This window comes from Schistocerca serialis, chromosome 6 (assembly GCF_023864345.2).
Source record: "Schistocerca serialis cubense isolate TAMUIC-IGC-003099 chromosome 6, iqSchSeri2.2, whole genome shotgun sequence".
NCBI lineage: Eukaryota > Metazoa > Arthropoda > Insecta > Orthoptera > Acrididae > Schistocerca > Schistocerca serialis.
In genome coordinates this window covers 256,136,506-256,162,056 of record NC_064643.1, presented here as the reverse complement: position 1 = coordinate 256,162,056, position 25,551 = coordinate 256,136,506, and the positions used below count along the sequence as shown (strand labels likewise).

Here is a 25,551-nt window from a genome sequence, read left to right as displayed (position 1 = left end):
AGACCTAGCGGCAGCCAGCTGCTGGCACAAGAAGTCTCAGACTACGCATCGTGGGCTTCAACACATTGCATTGTGTGCTCAAAGATCCGCTCAATGTGTTCCCCTCACAGAAAGGCACAATAGGATAGTGTCAAATTAACGCATGAATAGTGGTTTTGCCTGGGGAGTGATTCTTGCCCATTGTTTATCTCCCGCGCCACGGTATATGTTAAAATCCTGTCATTATTGTGGAAAGGGATCGACGTCTCGATTTCAGAGCTTTCATGTGGAAACCTCATAAAGAATGGAGCAAATGTTTCCTAGGTGTGCAGGGACGGTTGAAAACATCCAGCGGTACTGTGTGCGCCTCTTTCGTGGTGCTTACGGACCTGGTTTTCATCTGATGTACGGTGATGCTCGACAACACACAGATGTTCTGATGAACGAGTAATACCAACATGCGGACATCACGCGAGAAGAGTTACAAGATCGCTTCCATTTTTAAATGCGAATAAACGTAACTTTGTCTCGAAACCTGACAGAAAATCCATAGAGATTCTGGTCGTATATAAAGTATACTAGCGGCAAGACACAATCAGTGCCTTCTCCGCGCGATAGCAATGGAAATCATATCGAAGACAGTGCTGCCATTAAATTATTCCAGAACACAGCCTTCCGAAATTGCTTCACCAAAGATGAAGAAGTAAATATTTATTCCAGAATTCGAATCAAGAACAGCTGCCAACATGAGTAACATAGCAGTAAATATCCTAGGAGTAGTGAAGCAACTTAAATCATTTTATAAAAGCAAGTCTTCCTGTCCAGACTGCACACCAGTTAGATTCCTATCAGCGTAGTCTGATGCAATAGCGCCATACTTAACAATCGTATACAACCGCCCGTTCGACGAAAGATCCGTACCCATAGATTGGAAAGTTGCACAGGTCACCCAGTATTCAAGAAAGGTAGTAAGAGTAATACACTAAATTACAGACCCATATCATTAACGTCGATATGCGGCCGGATTTTGGAACATATATTGTATTCGTACATTGTGAGTTATCTCGAAGTCAACACGGATTTAGAAAATATCTTTCCTGTGAAACAACTAACTCTTTGCACACACGAAGTGTTGAATGCTATTGACAAGGGGTTTGAAATTAATTCCGTATTTCTAGATTTTCAGAAGGCTTTTGACACTGTACCATACAAGCTGCTTGTAGTGAAATTGCTTGCTTCTGGAATATCGTCTCAGTTATGTGACTGGTTTCATGATTTCCTGTCGGAGAGGTCACAGTTAGTAGTAATTATTAGCAATTCATAGGGTAAAACAGAAATGATTCCTGGCGTTCCCAAAGGTAGTGTTCTATGCCCTCTGCTGTTCCTTATCTATAAAAATGATTTAGAAGGCAATCTAAGCACCAGTCATAAGTTGTTTGCAGATGATGCTGTCGTTTATCGTCTAGTAAAGTCATCAGAAGATCAAAATAAATTGCAAAACGATTTAGAAAAGATATCTGTATGGTGCGAAAATTCGCAATTGACCCTAAATAATGGAAAGTGTGAGGTCATCCACATGAGTCATAAGGAATCCGTTAAATTTCTCACAGCACTCGCATTCGGGAGGACGACGGTTCAATCCCGAGTCCGGCCATCCTGATTTAGGTTTACCGTGATTTCCCTAAATCGCTCTAGGCAAATGGCGGGATGGTTCCTTTGAAAGGGCACGGCCGACTTCCTTCCCCATCCTTCGCTAATCAGGTTAAATTTCTGTTACACGATAAATCAGTCAAATCTAAACGTCGGAAATTCAGCTAATTACCGAGGAATTACAATTTAGAACAACTGGAAAGAACACACAGAAAATGGTGTGGGGAAGGCAAACCAAAGATTGCGTTTTATTGTCAGAACTCTTAGAAAATGTTTTGGATACTGCTGCGCCGGCAGGGATTCTTGTCAGATAGTATTAAGGAAGTGCATCGAGAAAGTTTAAAGAGGAGCAGCACGTTCTGTATTATCGCGAAAAGGGGGGGGGGGGAGAATATCATTGACATGATACAGGATTTGGTATGGACATAACTAAAACAAAGGCGTTTTTCATTGCGTGAAATCATCTCACGAAATTTCAGTCACCAACTTTTTCCTCCGAATGCGAAAACATTTTGTTGACGCCGACCTACAATGGGAGAAATCATTATCAAATAAGGGAAATCAGAGCTCTCAAGGAAAGATATAGGTGTTCGTTTCTCTGCGCTGTTCGAGATTGGAATAATAGAGAATTATTGTGAAGGTGGTTCCATGAACGCTCTGCCAGACACTTACCTGAGATTTGCAGAGTATTTCTGTAGATGTATATGTGAAGGTGGAACGCCCTAGGCCGAATGCCTGGAACTCAGATAGCACTTTGGACGCTTCCTGACCCCTACTTAACGAAGTCTGTAGGAGTCTTGACCAGCAGTAGGAGGCATTATAGTAAGCATTACACCAGTAAATGGAGCGCCGTTGTACGCCCAGCATTTCTGTGCTAGGGCATCACATTCTTGTTGACGTTGTGTAAGCTACTGGCAGAGAAACACCACGCACAATTAGTGCAACCCACGACCCAAGGCTGAATATTCGGTATCCATTGTATCCACGTAGCTATTTCATAAACACATTGGCAGAACACTTGATAAGATAACCTCATCTTATTTCATGGCTATTGAAGACCCATTTGGATTTGAGTTTAATAATGAATGCTGCAGGTCAGATGGTATTTGTACCAGTCCATTGGATACATTTGAGTTGCAATGGGAAACGCTATTAAACTATGTAAATTCCACTTAATCGTATAGAGTCTTATAGACCTTTTGTGAAATTACTCTTTTGAATAATTTTGTCTCAACACATTTTAGTTGTTAAGCCACTCGAAATTTTTATAAAGCGACGTTACGATGATCATTTCACACGCCATGTGTCGCACTCACTACAGTGCAGAATACATCATTTTATTTTATTTTAGTCCATTTCTGGCGCTTGGTATGTCAGAAAACATATTTTATAGTTAACATTTCAAGCCGTCGATGAAATGCAAACGGCAGAGAAATGCAGTGAAGGCAAAAATATTTTTAGAAGCGATTCGACTTTAATCGGCCGACCGGTGTGGCCGAGCGGTTCTAGGCGTTTGTCTGGAACCGCACGACCGCTACGGTCTCAGGTTCGAATCCTGCCTCGGGCATGGATGTGTGTGATGTACTTAGGTTAGTTAGGTTTAAGTAGTTTTACGTTCTAGGGGACTGATGACCTCAGCAGTTAAGTCCCATAGAGCTCAGAGCCATTTGAACCAATTTTTTTTTTTTTTTCGACTTTAACCTGCTACAGATCAGACGTTTCATTTCAAAACTATTTCTTATGAACAGAACATAGCGCTGTAGAAGAATGACCGCATTTATTCGGCAGCTTCAGTGTAGAGTAATAATTTCTTTTACGCAATAACATCGCAGGTTACGTCCTAGTAACCGCTACATTTCACAGTTTCTTACGTTTTTATTTCCCTGTGAAGGATACACGCATGTAGATCATGGGGTAAAAAGGCTCTCGTAACCTTGTTCTCCGTAGTTGACATATAAACAGTTCTTATCAGTGATATTTTCTCACTGGGATTTTAGACAGGATTATACTCTGTTTCTAGTTAACTCTCAGAGTGTGTTTTGTCGTTACGTTCCACTCTGTCTCCCGATGTTCAGACACTGGACTCGCATTCAGGGAAATGGCCGTTCAAACCTTCGTCCGACCATACAGATTTCGGTTTTTCGTGGTTTCTCTAAAACGTTTAAGAAAAATGCCGAAATGGTACTTTTTTAGAAGGAGATGATTGATTTTATTCCTCAATTTGAGTTTGTGTTTTGCTTTTAATGACATCATCATCGGCGTGACGTTACAGCAAATTTTCCTTTTCTCCTTCCCTCCGTCTCTGCATTGTCTTCTGACGAGCGGATCTCGTTCGTCTTAAGAAGATATTTGATGTGGCGGATTCCTTTGTTTTTCATGGCGGTTTCTGCAATATTGTGTGTCGGAATTGGGAACATTTTCCTCCTTGCTTAATTTTCATCGTTGTTGAGAAAAACATAGACACGGCATGAGTTTATCATAGTAAACTGTGTGGCACATCTTTTATGTTATGTACAAGTCTGTATTCATGAGAAGGACACGTTAAACCGAAGAGACCTTTCCTATTACCGGGAAACGATATAGAGTCAGTAGAAATTAAGAGGGGATACAGTGAACAAATCTTCAGCAGACTCTTCGCCTAAGCATTTGATCTTCGGAGAAGCAGTTAACAACACATGGAAATTCAAAAATGGTTCAAATGGCTCTGAGCACTATGGGACTTAACTTCTGTGGTCATCAGTCCCCTAGAACTTAGAACTACTTAAACCTAACTAACCTAAGGACATCACACACATCCATGCCCGAGGCAGGATTCGAACCTGCGACCGTAACAGCCCCGCGGTTCACATGGAAATTAACGTAAGATTGTATGCCTTGTCGTGTTCTCCCGTAGTCGCAAGGTAAGCGTGACTTACGTAGTTTCGGTTTCAACCGCTCATCTGCCCAATTGTATTTGCACGTAGTATATTGAAGGGTACAAGAGAGGTCTTTATTTAGCAGTAGATATTAGATGCCTGCTGATAATTATCTACAATAATATTAAAGCAAATGAGTTAATTAAATGACATAGATGAGAACAGTTGAGGTCTGAAGAGCGTTCACAGATGTAATTTTGCTGAAAATTAGTCGTCTTTCTCCCCAAGCCGTTTCTGACGTAGCACCTCTACAATAAAACGAGTATTAGTTTGCGAGACATTTACGATTTTGAACTCCAACTAACTAAATTTCGTTCGATCAACTCAGTTGTAGTGAACCAGTAGTCTACTTGAGACGTATTCGGTAGAGGACTGACAAGATATTCGAGACTCAGGCTGCCAATTTGTATACTTATTAAAATAGTGGTGAAAACCATTAAAGTACTTAACATCTGAATCCGCACTCGTCTGCATTCGTTTGTCCATTGCTAAAACATTACTACATGTTTTTCTTGGGACTGTGCAGGAGCTCTGCTGTTTCTGCGTTAAAGTGAAGCATAAGAACACTTCTGTTGTCAAACTGGTCTTTTACTGCCACTGAGTTGATCAGTTTTGATGAAAATTTTTATAGTGTAAGCAGCCCTTACGTGCTCGGTGTTATTGACACAATAATATTCTGTCAATATACTGCGCAGAAGTACGAGGCCAAGAATGGCAATTGCGCAATATTTATGTCCGGGAAGCTTCAGTTAGAACTCGGCCTACATATGGAATTCGTCGACGGTCGGTGCTGTGGAACTTCGAAAAACACAAGCAGAAATTACGCAAAACGGTCGAAACAAGACCGAAAGCTTCCGTTGAAAATTTGAACCATGGGCTCATTCAGAGAGCATAGATTCGTAAACTACAACAACTAATAACGAATTAAATAAGTGAACTGTGTAATTTACCATGCATATGTACTGTTTTCTGCGTATTTTTATACTGTAACACAGTTAAGAACAAAATACAACATTTATGTACTGATTGAAAGCGTACATGATCTTATGTCTGCGCTGTAACAAAAAAAGGAAACCTCCGTCCGAAGTCCGAACAGCAGGCCTTGGAAGGCCTACTGGTTCCGACCGATTGCCGTGTCATCCTCAGCCGCAAGGCGCCACTGGATGCGGATATGGAGAAGCATGTTGTCAGCACACCGCTCTCCCGGCCGTGTCAGTTTTCGTGACCGGAGTTCTACTTCTCAGTCAAGTAGCTCCTCAGCACCCCGTTTGCCAAGAGTGCTTAACTTCCGTGATATTATGGAAACCGGTGTTATCACTGCAGCAAAGCTGTGTCAGTTACTGGAAGAAAATTAAAACCTATGCTCACGAGTCACCTGATCTGATATGTCAGTTCCGAGAACAATCACAATTATACTGAAGAGCCTGCCTGATACCTTGTAAGGCCCCCTCGAGCATGCAGAAATGCCGCAATACAACGTGCCATGGACTCGACTAATGTCTGAAGTAGTGCTGGAGGGAATTGACACCATGAATTCTGCAGAGCTGTCCATAAATCCGTAAGAGTGCAAGGGGATGGAGATCTCTTCGCAGCAGCACGTTGCAGGGCATCCCAGATATGCTCAATAATGTTCATGTCTGGGGGGGGGGGGGGGTGTTTAAGCTCAGAAGGGTGTTCCTGGAACCACTCCGTAGCAATTCTGGTCATGTGGGGTGTCGCATTGTTCTGCTGGCATTGCCCAAGTCCGCCGGAATGCACAGTGGACATGTATGGATACATATATGAAAATATAAAGATGGTATCTGTTCTGTCGGACATGTGGAATGGACAGGGACACTACAAATGTAATGTGTGGACAGTAAGTTGAAGATGTGGGTCTCACAGGGAGCGTGCCAGGGATAAGGACCTGCAGTCGCACTATCCTCTGTGCCCTCAGTGGCTCATACGGGTAGAGCGTCTGCCATGTAAGCAGGAGATTTAGGGTTCGAGTCCCGATCGGGGCACACATTTTGAGCTGTCCCCGTTGATATTTATCGACGCCGGTAAGCAGTTAAGGTCTGGAGTTCATTGCAATTTCATGACTGAATACATGTGATCAGACAGGACGCTTAGGTACGTGTCACCTGTCAGAGTCGTATCTAGATGTATCAGGAGCCCCATATCACTCCAGTTGCACACACCCCACACCATTACAGTGTCTCCACCAGCTTGAACAGTCCCCTGCTGAAATGCAGGGTCCATGGATTCATGAGATTGTTACCATACCGTAAACGTCCATCCCTTCGATACGATTTGAAACGAGACTCGTCCGACCAGGCAACATGTTTCCAGTCATCAACAGTCCAATGTCGGTGTTGACGGGCTCAGGCGGGGCGTAAAGCTTTGTGTCGTGCAGTCATCAAGAGTACACGAGTGGGCCTTCGGCTCCGAAAGCCCATATCGATGGTGTTTCGTTGGATGGTTCGCACGCTGACACTTGATGGCTCAGCATTGAAATCTGCAGCAATTTGCGGAAGGGTTGCATTTCTGTCACGTTGAACAATTTTCTTCAGTCGTCGTCGGTCCCGTTCTTGCATGATCTTTTTCCGGCCGCAGCGATGTCGGAGACTTGATGTTTTACCGGATTGCTGATATGGTGGCATGAGAAAATCTCCACTTCATCGCTACCTCGGAGATGCTGTGTCCCAAAGCTCGGGCGCCGGCTTTAATAGCAGGTTCAAACTCACTGAAATCTTGACAACCTGCCATTGTAGCAGCAGCAGTAACTGCGCCAGACACTTGACGTCTTAATAGGCGTTGCCGACCGCAGCGACGTATTCTGCCTGCTTACATATCCCTGTATTTGAAAACGTATTCTCCTTGGCGTTTCAGTGTAAAATGAACATTTCTGATTACCTGTGACACAATGATATGCTCTTTCCTCTGCTGTCGTGAACAGCGAGGTATCTAGCGTTCCGTGGTCAATCAGGAAATCCGTTTCTCAAACCATCGCGTGGAACTTTCGTACACATTTTCCAGCCCACTTCCTGATCTTTTGCCATTAACTATTTTTAGTTCTTTGTGGAAATTCACTCGGAGCGAATTAAATTTCTCTCGATCTCGGCAGGAGCGTTATTGCGCAATACTACCCTTACACAGCACACCATATTGCACAATATATTGAGCAAGCATCAGTATTTGTTAAGCTCTACAGTCTTCTTCAATATATTGCGTAAACCGCCAACAGCGATCTTAGACTGTGTAACGCAATAAATATTGAGCTTGCGAGGAACCCTAAGGGCACAATTCAAGGTCACGTAAGAGTTGCGCACTATTGCGCCAAAATTAATAATTTAGCTCTATATCTACTTACATACTCCGTAAACCATCATACGGTGCTTGGCGGAGGATACCTTGTACCACTGCTAGTTATTCCCTTTCCTGTTATATTCGCAAGTGCCGCAAGGGAACAACGACCATCATCTGTATGCCTCTTTACGACTCTTTAATTACGAGCCTTAATTTCTCATATCCTGGCTTGACAGTTTTTGCAAGAGGTGTATATTGATTGCAGGAGAATCGTTCTGCCTTCACTCTCAAATACCTGTTCTCCAAACTGTCACAATAATTGTAATTTACTAACTGAGGTTCTCGTCAGAATTGCGAAAAGAACGTCTTCCTTTCAGGGATACCTATTTGAGTTCAAGGAGCATTTCCTAAACAATCGAACAGTCCTCAAGAACGGATCGCACATGCACGGTCTCCTTCATAGACGAACTACACTTTTCTAGAACTCTCCCAGTGAACTGAAGTCTACCATTCACCTTCCCTGCAACTACCTTATGTGATTGTTCAATTTAGACCGCTTTGTAACTTAATGCCTAGATATTTAATCGACGTGTCTGTGGACAGTTACAACTTTTTTGGTTACGAATTAGTACATATCAGTTTAAGGACTCATTCTCACTATTTCGCTGTTATAAATGTTATGGCTCAGTACTCAGCATAAAGAAGTCTCGTGACGTTTAGTACAACGGCCAGGAAAATTATATGTGATTGTGAACTGTAATGGGTAAAATTCCAGACTGTTATTCACGATTGCACCTTATTGTACAATTTACACGAGTGTGTGTGTGTGTGTGTGTGTGTGTGTGTGTGTGTGTGTGTGTGTGTGTGCGCGTGTGTGCGCGCGCGCCAAGCAAGGTTGTGATGCTTGGAAAATACCTGCATTAGTCTAGTGAGGATACTGAAATATTGCTACAGAAACAGAGATAGCTTAATCATAGACATGGACGATAGTTTTTTTTTTTTTTTTTTTTTTTTTTTTTTTTTTTTTTGTGAGGATCCACAGCTGCTGTAAATTTCTTGAAGTCATTTTCCGGCGTAGGCTGCCCTTTTATTTTCAAATAAACATTTAAATTCACTAGGTAGCAATAAGCTAATTTTGACGTTTTGGGCAGTATCGTGCTGCATCACAATAAGAATTGTTATTTACAGAATACATCAGTTGCGATGGCGCAGCGAGAGGAGCGGCAATATTTGTATGGTGTCCCTAAGTTTCGCAGATATGTACCACGCAAACAGTGCAACCCGCACACAGCGTTTCGTCGCCGTGTTGGGGTACATAACACATTAAAACTCGTTAGTGTAACTCTTGCAGTGTAAACACACCAGGACAGTGGTCAGTGTCTCGTACCAGTATATCTCCGACGATACAGTTTTGGTGAAAAGTTCGTTGCCATGCATCCTATTTGATGTTAAGACGTTGACCGCCACATGCGTTTTCTCCCTTCAATATTTACACTAAAGTGTTATGTATGTTGGCTCAGTTACAAAAGACATATGGGGGTTGCAGTTTCTCCATTATAGAGGGTTGGAACTGAAATAGTGGCAACTATTTATTTACAGCTCGTACAAAATAGATACGTGTTTCAAAGTTTTAATGACCTTCAGAGTAGTCACCAGCATTGTGTATAACCCGTTGCCAGCTATGTGGAAGTTGTAGGATACTCTCAGCAGTGCCAGAGTGTTGACAGGTCGAGCGGCGCCCGATGAATTTGTAGCAGTTCTGAAGCGAATGCCATGAAGTGTTTCCTTCTGTTTGAGGGCTTAAATCAGGGGAGTGCAGTAGGTGGTATAGCACTTAGCAGCCCCATCGGTAAAAACAAATCAGTAAGAGCTTGCATTGTACGTGCTTGAGCATTGTCCTGCAAAATGATGGACAGATCTTGCAGAAAGTGTCACCACGTCTTTCTCTATGCTGATCAATTTTGGAAGACAACCTACGACCAGCCTAGAGACAGAAGTGATGACACTTTCTGCAGGACCTGACCATCATTTTGCAGGACAATGATCAAGCACCTACAGTGCAAGCTGTTACTGATTTGTTTGACTGATGGGGCTGCTAAGTGCTATACCATCTACTGCACTCACCTAGCATGGCTGTGCGAAACACTTATCACGGACACCGTCTCAGGATGTTTTCCCGCGATGCTTACATGTAACCATAACAATTTTATTGTGATATTGCTTGATAGCACCCAAGGGAAATGAAATAAACTGGTTGGGCTAGGTAATGAAATTATTTATTTCAAAATGAAAGAACAGCCTCCGAAGGATAGTGACTTCTTTTGAGAGACTTACGCAGAGCCAGTTCCTTGTGGATAAACAAGGGCTGAAGAAGCCGAAATGGACGTAAAAATAAACACTGCGAAAAGCGTTCCTTCAAAAAAAAAAAAATGCAATAATTGATTACATTAAAATCAGTATGAAGTTCTACAATGAGGTCGTTTAGTACAGAAAAACTTTGGTGCGTGATTGAGTAGCCTGTAGGGGATGGTGGCAGTTTTCTGTATGTGGCGTGTCATGTAGAGGTGAGCACGTCGGTTGGCGTCGTGGCAGGACGCTGGCGTGCCGGAACTAATTGATTCGCAAAAGGAGTGGCTCAAGTGCGTACAGTTACTTCCTGCGACGCGGCCCTCGGCCATTGTGCACGGGCACTTGCGTCTGGTACGTGACTCACGCGCAGGCCGCGGCGGCCAGTGACCACCTGCTCGCCGCTTCCTTCCTTTTGTTCTTCGCGCCACACGTCCTCCCCTGCAGGCCTGCTACGCTGCTTTGGTTGGTCCGATGCTGCCTTCGCCCAAGCAGCACACAAGCACTTTGTGTTGGGCCGCCATGTGGGCTGTGAACTTTACTGCCTCTTTTGAACATCAGTATTTCAACAGCTTAGTGGTGACGCGATTGGCAACTAGGATTGTAACAATATCCTCTCAAATTTCATCGAACTAGCAAGTCAGTGAAAAAAAACTTGAAGTATAGGCAAATAAAAAATTGTGCCGTTCAAGAAACAAAAAAGTGTTGCAGCTTTTGACAACACCATTGTCGAATTTGTTAGTGAGACTGCTAATGTGCACTTTTGCTCTTGACTGGGGGTTACTTGGTTAGTGGAAGAAATTTTGACCTCTGACATTATGCGGAAATGGGGGGCGAGGTAATGACATTGGGCTAATTAAATTTCAAACGTCTCCGAATTGTCTTACGGAATGGGGGAATTGTTGATACGCCCGTCGGAAGGCAACTCCAAGCTCGACGGCTCACTATACTGAGTACTGCGAAAGAAGATGGCAGCGCTGTTGCCTACTCTCGATTTCGAAGAGGAAGGTACTCCGTCATTACTGCCCAATAAGCTGCCTTACAGGTCATAATTACCTAGAACTGCGGCAGAACAGCGACACTGGGGCGAAACATCCTATACTCGCTGTCTGGGCTGTTTTCTCGCATTATAAACTTATAGACACTGTTTCGAAAGGATTAGGATAAAAATGGTTCAAATGGCTCTAACTACTATGGGACTTAACATCTGAGGTCGTCAGTCCCCTAGACTTAGAACTGCTTAAACCTAACTAACCTAAGAACATCACAGACATCCATGCCCGAGGCAGGATTCGAACCTGCGACCGTAGTAGTCGCGGGGTTCCGGACTGAAGCGCCTAGGATTTGTACCGGCGCAGGGTTTCAACCCCTTCCTTCCTTTTTCATTGTGATCATTAACGACCCAAAATACGATACTACATTCCAGTCATCTTACCTTACAGTCACACATAGACACAACCCCTTTACTTAGGAATGGAACTGTGTTCAATGCGTAGCAATAAGCAAAGACTTTAGGATTTATGCAACAGAACTATCACATCCAACATTATGCCTTTTGGTATTTAAATTTTTACTGCTCGACAAATGATGCACAACTGGAGTTATCCATCTCATACCGGCGCCAAAGATTAACTGTGTGTGAAGATTATTGCAACGATAACATTGGTTCGTTGCAGGGAAAACAAATAGCAGGCTTCGATTCCGTGGTAGAACACTGTAAACAGCAGCTGCTCTGCGAAATACCTCTGCGGCATGTAATGAAAACTGCTCGTGCTTACGGGATCTTTATCGTGCTAGATCACGCGCTCTGTCCTTGAATAAACTGAAAATAATAAGTACTTACCTGTAGACAAAGAAGAGCAACGCGAATTGTCACGGACTACGCAGTACAACGAAGAGACAGAAATTTAGGTGGTGCGCATTCGCAAACGACGACCAACATCTTATAAAAAAACCCTTAGAAAATTTCAACGACTGGTTATCGGGGCGAAATCTGCAAATATTCTGCAGCTCATCTATCTTCCCTTATGCACTGTACCAATAGAAACCATAAAGATAGAATGAGACTAATAACTCGCACAGAGCGATATAAGCGGTCTATCTACGGATGCTCAACCCTTCACTGAACTGAAAAGATTATCAACACATATATTGTACACTAAGCATGTCTCTGTCACGCACTGTCTGTAGAGCAATATGGAGTATATGTATAGCTGTAGGAAGATTTCTGCGCTTTCTTTATCGCTAGAATGAAATAAATAGTTCGATTTGCTTCTGTGATAGCTCTTCAGGTATAATAGTTGTGGAATATTATTCAAGCAAGGCGTGGGCAGGTATAGTTGCCATATTAAGACATTATACTCCAGTGTTCAAACCACCGACCAACCCGGTAGCAGGCTATTGAATTAGTAACCTTGTACTTAATGAATTGGCCTAATCAAAATTTAACGTGGCTTACAGCAACGTCACTCCAGTCTTATGTTACACATGTGATGTATGTTATGAATAATCAGTCTGTGGGTACCACGCACTGCTTGTGAGTTCATCATGTGTGGGTACGTCGGTTAGAGGGACATATTGTTACTTAAAGAAGGCTGTTCTGGTTGTTAATGCCACATTCCGAACCGGAGCCGGTAGTTTTTCTGCAACTGTTCTCAGAAGGCTAATGCATCTCGTTCCATTACTGCCGCTAGGTAGAAGTCATTATCAGTACCGGGAATCGAACGCAGATCCTCTGTATGAAAACAATAGTTCAGCTATTGTGACAGTCTCGTGTCCGCATTAATGACTGATTGTTAACCACCCATTCAGCTGACCTCATAACCCTAGGTGAATCTGGCTACTGTGACCGAAAATGATCCAAAAAATAATACAAGTACCATTATCTGAACGAGAGGTTAATCCGTGTGGTTAACCGTTGACACTACGAAAGTGGTCATTTTCATCTAATCTCTCTCTAACAATTTGTCCATTTTATTTGGACTGTTGAGCTCCGTGGCCGTGGATAATGATATTTTACTATAAAAATGCAGCAACCAGCCACTTTTTTAATGCGTTTTATTTATGCCAATATGCATTTCGGGTTTGCACCCATCTTCAGCTGGCAAATTACATGTATCTTCAGTTTCTACGGTGGTACAATATCGACAGCAGTTTGGCCTGTGCAAAAGCAACGATTCCAATCATTTGATAGTGCATAACTTTAAACTCGCGAAATTGAAGTAAATGATTGGAATCGTTGCTTTTGCACAGGCCAAACTGCTGTCGATATTGTACCACTGTAGGAGCTGAAGATACATGTAATTTGCCAGCTGAAGATGGGTGCAAACCCGAAATGCATATTGGCATAAATAAAACGCATTAAAACAGTGGCTCGTTGCTGCATTTTTATAGTAAAATATCATTATCCACGGCCATAATAAAATATTACAATCTCAATCTCTCTCTCTCTCTCTCTCTCTCTCTCTCTCTCTCTCTCTCTCTCTCTCACACACACACACACACACACACACACACACACACACACACATATATATATATATATATATATATATATATATATATATAAAGTTTTTTGATTTCTACCCACGTTACAAGGAATTCGTCGGCGAATGATCCTGTGTCTAAATTAAATAGCGAATGACGTGACACTCTGAAGACGTTGACCTGCTATTCGCAACGAGAAGGATCAAAATGCCCGTCCAGCGATCTTGCTATAGGTGTCCTGTGATTTCCATAAATAACTTCCGGAGAATACTGGAATGTTTCCCTCAACAGAGTTATACAAATACCTTCCACTGTTAATGTTCAACCCGAACTACTACTCGGACGCCAGTTGCCTGGACAGAGGCTACTCTAATCTTGCTTCGCTTCGAAAGAAACAAGACATTTTGATTAAGTTCGACAAATTAATCCATTGAAGGGCCTTGATGGCATAAAAATTCACTCTCCAGTTTTAGTCGTTAGGACAGTCAGGTTCCAGAAGCCAGCCACTGTACCATGAAATCAGTTTAAATTATTACTACGGGTGGATCGATTTTTTCTTCTGAAGCAAATGGAAAGTATTTGACGGTAAGATTGAGCTTCCTAATCCTATCGCTTCGGATTTCAATCCGGCCTGTTTCCATTTTACCCCTCCGCTAGTAAACAGTGGAATTTGCAGTACCAGTTGAGACGTCACAGTTAACTGGAAACTTCTTGTCATCAGACATCAAGCAGTAATTAGAGTATAGCAAAATTTAGAAAACTGGCCAAAAGATAATTGGTCTGGCTGCGTAAGTATCTGGCGCAAGACCATCGCAAATGTCGGAAAGGTGGCAGCCAGTTACCCAATTTTTACCCACGCCGTCGTACAAATAACAAACTGTTCGCCGCCCGCAAAGCGAGCCACTCCGTGCAGAGGAGAGCGGGGCCGGCAGCTACTGACCTGAGGCAGTGGCCGCGAAGACGATGGCGAGCAGCAGGAGGTGCATGGCGTCGCGTCGGCTGGAGCTGGTGTCTGTCCCGCGCGTTCCAGTCTCCACTGGGCTCGCGGCCACCTCGGCTCCGCCTTTTGAGCCCTCGCGCCGCGGCGAGCCGACGCCAGGGCCAGGGGTGGGGGTCACGCTCCGGGCCCCACGAGCCCGCTCGTGGCTCTCTTCAAAAATTAACGAACAAAACCACCTCTAGAGGCTCGCAGTTCCCGGAATAGATTAACAGACGCGAGCTCTACAGCTCTCGAGTTCTTCGATTGCTCTTCCTCACCTCCCCCTCCCTCCCACCTCCCACCCCCTGGCCCCTGCTCTTCTCTCACCACACACACTAACGCACGCACACACACACACACACACACACACACACACACACACACACACACACACTAGGCTGACCAACTCTCCCATATTTCCCGGTATGCCCCGTATTAAGCAATTTCTTTTCAATCCTCCTGACCGTCAGTTTCTCCCGAACATTTCGTCAGTGACCACTGTTATAAATATTCCCTGGGCGATAGATCTCGAAAAGTTTTCGTACAATAATGATACTATAGTCGACTTATACTCTTTTTTTCTGTTTGGCCGGCCGGTGTGGCCGAGCGGTTGTAGGCGCTTCAGTCTGGAACTGCGCGACCGCTACGGTCGCAGGTTCGAATCCTGCCTCGGGCATAGATGTGTGTGATGTCCAAGTCGCACTGTTATCCGGAGTCCGCGTTCAACTCTAGGCCCAGTAATAATAAATTAATTTCTGAGTAATTCAAATCAGAGATCGATGGGAGGCAAGAACGTAGCATCTCTAAAAGAACCGTACCTCATTAAGACTTGTAGTGTTCAAACCAACCTTCAAACTGATTACAGCTTTACGTTACACAAATATTCTCGAGAATGCATAATATATACAAACGGGCAGAGGCGCAGTGACACACACATAGAAATTTGTCCCACTGGTGAACAAGTTTACTCGGCCACTCAAAGGACGCCCACTGTTCGATACAAACAGATGTGACGGTGTCTAACTACGAATCCAATGGTCTGTGGGTCAACCTGCATATGAAATTAAAAATTCAGATTGTATGTACTAAGTGGTCATTTGCGTAGTAGTAACTCTTCTTCCTACGAAGGAATGTTCAGGCGCATTGACATTCTATCAATAGCACACACATTCTACCACAGTGTTCGTAAATAGATGCATAATACGGATAGGTAATTTGACATTTCCATCAGCTATCTCCTCGGGCACATTTCCTTTGTAGTACTAAGAGACTCTTCTTCGGAGACTCCTTCGCTTCTCTTTGATTAGTGACTCTTTTGCAGGCTTTTGCGGAGGGCACATGTGCAAGTTGCCCACCCACCAGGACTGATGCTGGGCTAGCATAGGCGCTATACTTAACAACACTACGGTGGTCCTCGAAAACATTGTTGCTTGTGCCTTTATCTGCGAAGTGCTATTCAATCTGTTTCTGAGGCATCTTTGATGTCATCTATACTTGCGACACTATTGAAAGATCGAATATCGCACACATGGATTTGTGGCAGCACAATAAATTGTGCATGTGACATCATTTATTTAGCTAATTACAACGTGCAGTAGATTCTATGTTCAACCGTAGAAGCCCCATGACTTGACAGGGCGAGCTGGTACTCAGGACGAAGGCTTGCAAGTGTTTATTACATCTAAAGAAAAAGAAAAGGAATACGGAGCGAGACAGTACAGTTCCGTCGCCATCGGAATCATTACATACGAGGCTCCTGATTGACAGAATATAGATAGTGCATGAATTCAAACGTGATCTTGTTAAAGAAACGATCCCACGAAGTGATTCAGAGCAACTGGGAAGTGTGATTGTAAAAGTCAAACTCGGATTGAAATATGTTCCGCTTTACAGATCACAAAGAGATTTTTCATTTTGTCCTTACTGCGTTCATAAAACCCTGAAAAAATTGTAGCCGTCGCTTACCTAGAGAAAAAATTAAACCTCTTTTTTTCTCAGAAGCACATCTGTGGATCAACGTTAGTGATAAGTGACGGACTTGGCTTGTGGGGATTCAGCCGTGACTTAGTATGCTGCTCTCCTGTCCCCCATCGAGTATCATTGTGCCAAAGAGACAGGTAGTGACATTCCATTGGGTACCTTGCTATGTGTGAATACAGGGGAACGAAACAGTAAAGAAGATGATGGGAAAGGTTTGTGAGGGTCCGAGACATGTTACCTCATTGTCGAGCCCGAGAGTAACAGCGATAGTGGAAAACCGTGGCTAGAAATGGGTGAAGTTAAACTTTAACATGCGAAGCTAACTACGTTAGGACTGACTTTCGCTGATCAACATCGGAGACGAGGCGAAGTTGAGCCGGCCGTGGTGTCCGAGCGGTTCTAGGCGCTTCAGTCCGGTCGCAGGTTCGAATCCAGCCTCGGGCATGGATGTGTGTGATGTCCTTAGGTTAGTTAGGTTTCAGTAGTTCTAAGTTCAAGGGGACTGATGACCTCAGAAGTTAAGTCCCATAGTGCTCAGAGCCATCTGAACCATTTTTACGAGGCGAAGTTGCTCTTTGACCTTTGCTTGTTGACCACACTCCTACTCCAGCGCGAGGATCCGCCTGTGTGTGATGCTTGTGACGTAATACTATTATTGTAACATAATTAAAGTAACTGCATTGTATACTCTAACAATGGAGAGGCACTTGATTTAAATGGGGAATTTCCCCCAATCGTAGGGTATGTTTTGACTAATGTGGTATGTACCAGGTGGTGATAATTAAACTGACGGTGTTCCAAGTGCTGCAGTGCGGGCTGTACGCATCGCAGGACTCTAAAACGTCATAGGTGCCGTTCATTAACCGGTGCTCTGGCAGAATATGCTGAAAAAATAAAACACTATGTGATCAAAAGTATCCGGACACCCCCAAAAACAAATGTTTTACACATTAGGTGCATTGTGCTGCCACCTACTGCCAGGTACTCCGTATCAGCGACCTCAAGTAGTCATTAGACATCGTGAGAGAGCAGAATGGGACGCTCCGCACAACAGACGGACTTCGAACGTGGTCAGGTGATTGGGTGTCACCTGTGTAATACGTCTGTGCGCCATATTTCCACCTAAACATCCCTAGGTCCACTGCTTCCGATGTGACAGTGAAGTGGAAACGTGAAGAGAAACGTACAGCACAAAATCGTACAGGCCGACCTCGCCTGTTGACTGACAGAACCCGCCGACAGTTGGAGAGGGTACTAGTGGGTAATAGGCAGACATCTATCCAGACCATCACACAGAAATTCCAAACTGCGTCAGGATGCACTGCAAGTACTATGACAGTTAGGCGGGAGGTGAGAAAACTTTGATTTCATGGTCGAGCGGCTGCTCATAAGCCACACATCATGCCGGTAAATGGCAAACGACGCCTCGCTTGGCATAAGGAGCGTAAACGTTGGACGATTGAGCAGTGGTAAAACGTTGTGTGGAGTGACGAATCTCGGTACACAATGTGGCGATCCGATGGCAGGGTGTGGGTATGGCGAATGCTCGGTTAACGCCATCTGCCAGCGTGTATTGTGCCAACAGTAAAATTCAGTGGCGGTGGTGTTATGGTGTGGCAGCGTTTTTCATGAAGGGGGCTTCTTCCTTCCCACTGTTGAAAAGCAATTCGGGGATGGCGATTGCATCTTTCAGCACGACCGAGCACCTGTTCATAATGCACGGCTTGTGGCAGAGTTGTTACACAACAACAACATCCCTGTAATAGACTGGCCTGCAGAGAGTCCTAACCTGAATCCTATAGAACACCTTTGAGATGTTTTGGAAATCCGACTTCTTGCTAGGCCTCACCGACCGACATCGATACCTCTCCTCAGTGCAGCATTCCGTGAAGTATGAGCTGCCATTCCCCAAGAAATCTTCCAGCACCTGATTGAACGTATGCCTGTGAGATTAGAAGCTGTCATCAAGGCTAAGGGTGGGCCAACACCATATTGAATTCCAGCATTACCGATGGAGGGCGCCACGAACTTATAAGTCATTTTCATCCTGGTATTCGGATACTTTTGATCACTTAATGTAGTTCCACTTTCAGCCGGCAGGTGAGCATATGGCGCTATAAGCAGTCGGAAAGTGAAATGTTTGCTGCTTTGACATCAGCATGCTGTTTGTCACTTGGCGATGGGTGTTGATTTCTTTTGTGAAGTGACTTCGTATAAAGGGTTAAGGAGGTTGAAAAATTCCGTACGAAACCCAGTGGATGTTGAGAAGAATGACTGTCACTGCCGGTACAGTTATTTTATCGCCCGAATGGCAGAAGTAGCAGTGCTGCAGTGCTGCATTGCTGGAATATCGCCGACAGAAACACTTGTCGAGACCCCATGTCAATAAATGGGCTGAGCAATATGATCAGAGAAACAGACGAATAATGTGGTTCAGCAGGGAGGGGAGGCGGCGCATTCCGATAGCAGTGGTTGCTGAAGTTACTGCAACTACATTTTACACTGGCATCCCTACAAATTCGGAATGTGCACTAAGTGAAGCTCCAAGATAGGCTTCAACGCCGTGACTTTGCCCTTCGTTTATTGACACTCATGGAAATGGATTACGTGTGGCCAGAGAATATTCTTTGGACGGCCGAGGCACATTTTACTCTGTGAATGTTCAGAACTGTTGGATGTGGGGTTCTACTCCACCTCATGTTGTGGAGAAACATCGACTGCACTCTGCTTATGTGACTGCGTGGTGTGGTTTCACAAGCTTCTTTACTCTCGGCCCGTTTTTCTTCGAGGAGATGACACCTCGCGGACCTGTTAGGTGTACGAGGTGCATTCAAGTTCTAAGGGCTCCGATTTTTTTTCTAATTAACTACTCGTCCGAAATCGATGAAACTGGCGTTACTTCTCGACGTAATCGCCCTGCAGACGTACACATTTTTCACAACGCTGACGCCATGATTCCATGGCAGCGGCGAAGGCTTCTTTAGGAGTCTGTTTTGACCACTGGAAAATCGCTGAGGCAATAGCAGCACGGCTGGTGAATGTGCGGCCATGGAGAGTGTCTTTCATTGTTGGAAAAAGCCAAAAGTCACTAGGAGCCAGGTCAGGTGAGTAGGGAGCATCAGGAATCACTTCAAAGTTGTTATCACGAAGAAACTGTTGCGTAACGTTAGCTCGATGTGCGGGTGCGTTGTCTTGGTGAAACAGCACACACGCAACCCTTCCAGGACGTTTTTGTTGCAGTGCAGGAAGGAATTTGTTCTTCAAAACATTTTCGTAGGAAATGGATTACGTGTTACCTGTTACCGTAGTGCCCTTTGGAACGCAATGGGTAAGGATTACGCCCTCGCTGTCCCAGAACATGGACACCATCATTTTTTCAGCACTGGCGGCTACCCGAAATTTTTTTGGTGGCGGTGAATCTGTGTGCTTCCATTGAGCTGACTGGCGCTTTGTTTCTGGATTGAAAAATGGCATCCACGTGTCATCCATTGTCACAACCAACGAAAAGAAAGTCCCATTCATGCTGTCGTTGCGCGTCAACGTTGCTTGGCAACATGCCACATGGGCAGCCATGTGGTCGTCCGTCAGCATTCGTGGCACCCACCTGGATGACACTTTTCGCATTTTCAGGTCGTTATGCAGGATTGTGTGCACAGAACTCACAGAAATGCCAACTCTGGAGGCGATCTGTTCAACAGTCATTCGGCGATCCCCCAAAACAATTCTCTCCACTTTCTCGATCATGTCTTCAGACCGGCTTGTGTGAGCCCGAGGTTGTTTTGGTTTGTTGTTCTGCCTTCATTAAACTGTCGCACCCACGAACGCGCTTTCGACACATCCATAACTCCATCACCACATCTCTTCTTCAACTGTCGATGAATTTCAATTGGTTTCACACCACGCAAATTCAGAAAACGAATGATTGCACACTGTTCAAGTAAGGAAAACGTCGCCATTTTAAGTATTTAAAACAGTTCTCATTCTCGCCGCTGGCGGTAAAATTCCATCTGCCGTACGGTGCTGCCATCTCTGGGACGTATTGACAATGAACGCGGCCTCATTTTAAAACAATGCGCATGTTTCTATCTCTTTCCAGTCCGGAGAAAAAAAATCGGAGGCCTTAGAACTTGAATGCACCTCGTACAGTGGCATCTGCACGTTGTAAGATCCTCCATGTGCCACATGTGATTCCAGCTTTCCAAGAACTTAACTGTGTCCACACCACTATTTTTATGGAAGATGGGACGGCATGACACGTCGCTCTTCCGACATAAAACCATGTAATTACTGGTTGTGAGGATATCTGTCAGACGGTGTCTATCAGGATGTATCTGAACTACTCCTGATCTGAATGATATCATACGACGACATATTGCACTGATTACACCAGATAAGCTGCGAGCAACTGTCGACCATGCCGTGTTACGGACTCAACATATTGCCGAGTCGGTAGACCATATTGAACACATGTTGTAACTAGTGACCATGTCCTAATAAACTTGCGAGAACCTCTGTTATCACGTATTAGATCGTTTTCCTAGCGCGCGCGCGCGCGCGCGCGCGCGCACACACACACACACACACACACACACACACACACACACACGACTCTCACTTCATACAGCATCATATTTTCATCGTGGCGTCACAAAGTGGAACTATTACTGTTTCTTAGCATACTCCGCTAGCGCACCAAATTAGTGAACATACCTACGATGTTTCAGCGTCCTACGACGTATATAGCCTGTGCTGCAGCACTGGGAACACCGTCAGTTTAATTCAAACCACCAGGTATTTTAAGTGTCTGTATATCGCCAGAAATTTTCTGCAAAATAGTTCGTAGGAGGCTTTAATATATGTCAAAAAGTGACTAGTTATGTCTTTTCGTCGTGCAGTCGCTCAACAACAATATTTCCCTATTTCATTTTTAATCCCTTATTGTCACTTGGCATTACCTACACATTATTGCTACAATCTATCATTGAGACGATTGTAGTAACGACAGGGCTGTCGTGATTTTGATCGCAGTTGCAACACCTCTTACGGTTACAGTTCTCATCCATCCAAAACTCTGAAGGCCGAACGGGACCGACCGACCGCCGTGTCGTCCTCAGCCGATAGGCGACAGTGAATGCGGATATGGAGGGACATGTTGTCAGCACGCCGCTCTCCCGGCCGTTGACATTTTTCGTAATCGGAGCCGCTACGTCTCGGTCAAGTAGGACCTAAGTTGGCCTCACAAGGGTTCAGTGCACCCTACTTGCTAACAGCGCTTGGCAGACCAGGACGGTCACCCATCCAAGTGCTAGCCAATCCGACAACGCTTAACTTGGGTGATCTGACGGAACCGGCTTTATCACTGCGACTAGGCCGTTGGTTTAGTGGTTGATAAATGTTTTTAAATTATTCGTCTTAAAGTTTCCATTACTTGTCAAGATGTATCTTTTGACAAAATAGTCTGTTGAAAAGTCGTTATTGAAGTTGCAAAAAACTGCAGTGCGACATCTTTTACAAAAATACAGTCTTCCAGTGTTACAGCACTTTACAGCTATGGCAGTGAAATACTTATCACACATTTTCTACAGACCTTCGACTGCGTACAGAACAGTAAATTCTATCGTCACGAAGCAGGAATTATCAGAACCACAGAACAGACGACCAGAGGAAAGAGAATCAAGACAGTACGAATGCTAGCCCGGTTGGAATTCAATCTCCGCTGTGTACGAAAAACTTCCGCTACAAACCACAACAATGTAAATTAGGTAGACGACTTGAGCGAGAGCGAGATACGTACTCAGCGTGAAGCAAAGTGTGTACGTGATATTCATGTCCTGCAAAAGAAAAAGGACTATAAAAACAGTAGGAGATATACCGCGTGATATCAGGTACGGAGAATGGAGTAAAAATTAGAACAAAGAGAAGTACAGTCAGCTACATCAGATAGGGGTGCCAGCCGACAAAAGTTCGAAGCGATAACAAGTAACGAAACTTTAAAGGCGTTTGGTGTCGTTACTTTACAATTTACTGTTTACAGGCAAGTAGAAGCCCTTTAATTTGTCGTCATATTACATAATGTTTTACCATTTGATTATTAAAATTGGAGAAAAATATTACTAAAAGGTCAGTCGGTGCAGCACTTGCCCGCGCAAGGCAAACGTCTCAGGTTCGAGTATCGGTCCGGCACACGTTTTTATCTGCCAGGATGTTTGAAATCAGCGCATACTCTGCTGCAGAGTGAAAAATTCGTTTTGTGAAAAGTATTTCTCTTTGGATTCTGGTGTACGACATTATGGTCCTTAGTCACGATTAAATGAAAGGGAAAAAGAAAGTAAACTAACTATAACCCAACTGATAAATACATATGAGAGAGTGCAGCAGGAGAAGAGAGGGGTTGTGAGACAGGGAGGGGAAGAGGCAGGTTTACAGCTAGTGATAAGCAAATCTCTACGCAAAAGAAAGTAGTCTTAAACCTGATGATTGGCTTGGGAACTAGTGTTTAAGTAGTTGTGACATTTTTTACATGATGGTTTCCTTTATAACAAAATCTAGCACTCGTAGAGCATGTCGGCATCAGCTAGACAAAGAATCTTAGAACAGAAATAAATTATTAGTCGTATGGCGTGTTTGGCTGGGCGTCTTTCTAGAGGGATGGTATAAGCCTTTAAACTGGACGCCACTTCGTCGACTTGCGTGCCCCTAACCTACTCACCCAGTAATCGAGGAAGGATGACCTACATTTTAACGTGGAATCCGAATCATGTGTCGTCCCTGGCATATCTTCACATTGTTAGAGGTGAAGGCTGGGACAAAGGCAGACTAAAAGAAACTGAAAATTTCAAGTTCTGAATGGGATTCTATCCTGTGAAATGTTCGGTTTCCAGGCATGTGCTTTACCACCAGGCGCAACAACAGAATAGAAAAAGGAAGCGAGCGCTTCACAGTTCACTCCGTGCCAAGAGGCAGTGAAATGTTAGCGCTGAGGTTCCGGTATACGTTCGTCAGCTTTTACTCAAATTTGAAGGTTTAGGACCAGTAACTGACGACGATTTCAGCAACTGAAGTTTCAAGTTTCATTGTACTACATCAGATTGACAAGGGAAAGTTGAAATTAGAATAAACACACCGGGAGGTACTATACTGTTTCATATCATCTAGAGGTTTTTCTCTGAATGTCTCGGCATCTAAAATATTGAGATAATTTTTGTGTCCATCCATAACACCGATTTCGTACTGAGATGGGTTAGTTGATTTTCAAATGGTTGCATTACGATATAAGAACGAAAAACGGGAAAAGAGAGCTTCAACCCCAAGATGATTACTTTACCATATATTTGTCTATCAAGAATCCTACATCTTAGCAAAGTGGCTGTAGAGTTTGAAAGGCGGACGCACTGAGCTTTACCATAAGCCTGTTAGACGGACATACTATTATTTCGTGAGATCGTGGCTTGCGAAGGTTAATGGCAGAAAATGGTGCTGAAGTTCTGATATAAAAACCTCTACATCTCTGTGATGGTCTCTGGAGACAAATATACCTATACCTAATGGTTTTTCGAATACGATGTAACTTTTTTAAAAATAAACCCCTTTGATGTTGTAAGCGAGTTAGATCTGATACTCCTTGAAGTGAGTTAGATCTGATACTCCTTGAAGTGATTTTAATATTTGACTTTGCCGATAAAAGTTACGTTTAATATAAATTATTGATTGTTCAACTGCAATTTATGTAAAAACGCTACGAAAATTCAAAATATAAAGTACTGCATGTCGTCCACTTCCCCGGAAAACGATCCTTACAACTGAACAGTTCTCTTTCTATACGACGAAATTCTATACTTCCGAAATTACTGCGCTTAGTGTCAGCTTTCTATGCATGGACTGCCACGCTTTGGTTTTTCTTTTCAGCAACGAAATTTGTGATACTGTTGTCCCCTTTATTTTTCGGACCCTCCTTTTTTTCCGCAGTCGCAGTTATAGACTGGTATAAAAGGGCAGTGCATTAGCGGAGCTGTCATCTGTAGTGTTTGATTCATATGAAAAGCTTTCCATCGTGGATAGGACCGCACGACGGAACTTAACAGACTTTGAACGGAGTATGGTAGTTGGAGCTAGACGCATGGGACATTCTGTTTCGGAAATCGTTACGGAATTCAACATTTTGCGATCCACAATGTCAAGAGTGTGCCGAGAATACTAAATTTCAGGAATTACCTCTAACCACGGACAACGTAGTGGCCGAGCCTTTACTTAACACCTTCACGCCGGCGCCGTGATTGTTGCGTCATGGGCTGTGGACGAGCTCCAGTCCCGCCCGGCCGTGCCCGCTGCACGGCACATTTATCTCGCTCCCCGCGGCGCTACTCTGTCCTGCTTTCACACTCGTAGTGTTATCGCAATCATTGGACTTTATACTATATATGTTTTTGGTATTGTGTGTCGTGTCTGTGCACAAATCCAAGTATAGGGATGTCAATGGAACACCTGTAGTAGCATGTGTACTTGATATAAAAGCAGCTACTATAGGTGTTTCATGTTCATCGTCAGATTCGGACGATGATTCGCCTTCATCTTCAAAAAGCCACTACCCAGTATGAGATAAAGAGCTTCCTCCACGATCTGCCATATCACTTCTAGTGGAAACTGAGATTAACAACATGTCACTTCAGATTGGAAATGAGGGAAATGAGCAGTGCAACTCGAGCGAAACCAACGCTTTGAAACTGAATGCAACTGCCCTCTAGTGACTCTGTTGTTAACTACAGACTTTCAACAAAGCCGGTCGATGGTCAAACTTCCATACGAGTCGAGCGCAGCGACGCGGAGGAATATGATGCGAAGCGAAACTGCCACAGCAGTACACCGGCTGGAAGGCATATTCGCTCCCGACTTCTACAGTTCACCGTAGCGAAAGGGTTAAAGACCGAGAGC

General features: G+C 44.0%; 2 protein-coding genes across 7 annotated transcripts in view; one reads left to right on the top strand and one right to left on the bottom strand.

Annotated features, from left to right (window-relative positions):
* LOC126484556 (uncharacterized) overlaps positions 1-14,759 on the bottom strand; it is a 52,287-nt gene extending 37,528 nt beyond the window's left edge. For both annotated transcript variants that reach the window (XM_050108116.1, XM_050108117.1), the window contains exon 1: positions 14,605-14,759. In XM_050108116.1, coding sequence (XP_049964073.1) covers positions 14,605-14,650 — 46 coding nt within the window. In that variant the 5' untranslated portion in view covers positions 14,651-14,759. The remainder of the gene's footprint in view (positions 1-14,604) is intronic.
* Positions 1-25,551, top strand: part of LOC126484554 (cytosolic carboxypeptidase 1-like) — a 514,320-nt gene that overhangs the window by 307,361 nt on the left and 181,408 nt on the right. The gene's annotated exons all lie outside the window — the stretch shown is intronic.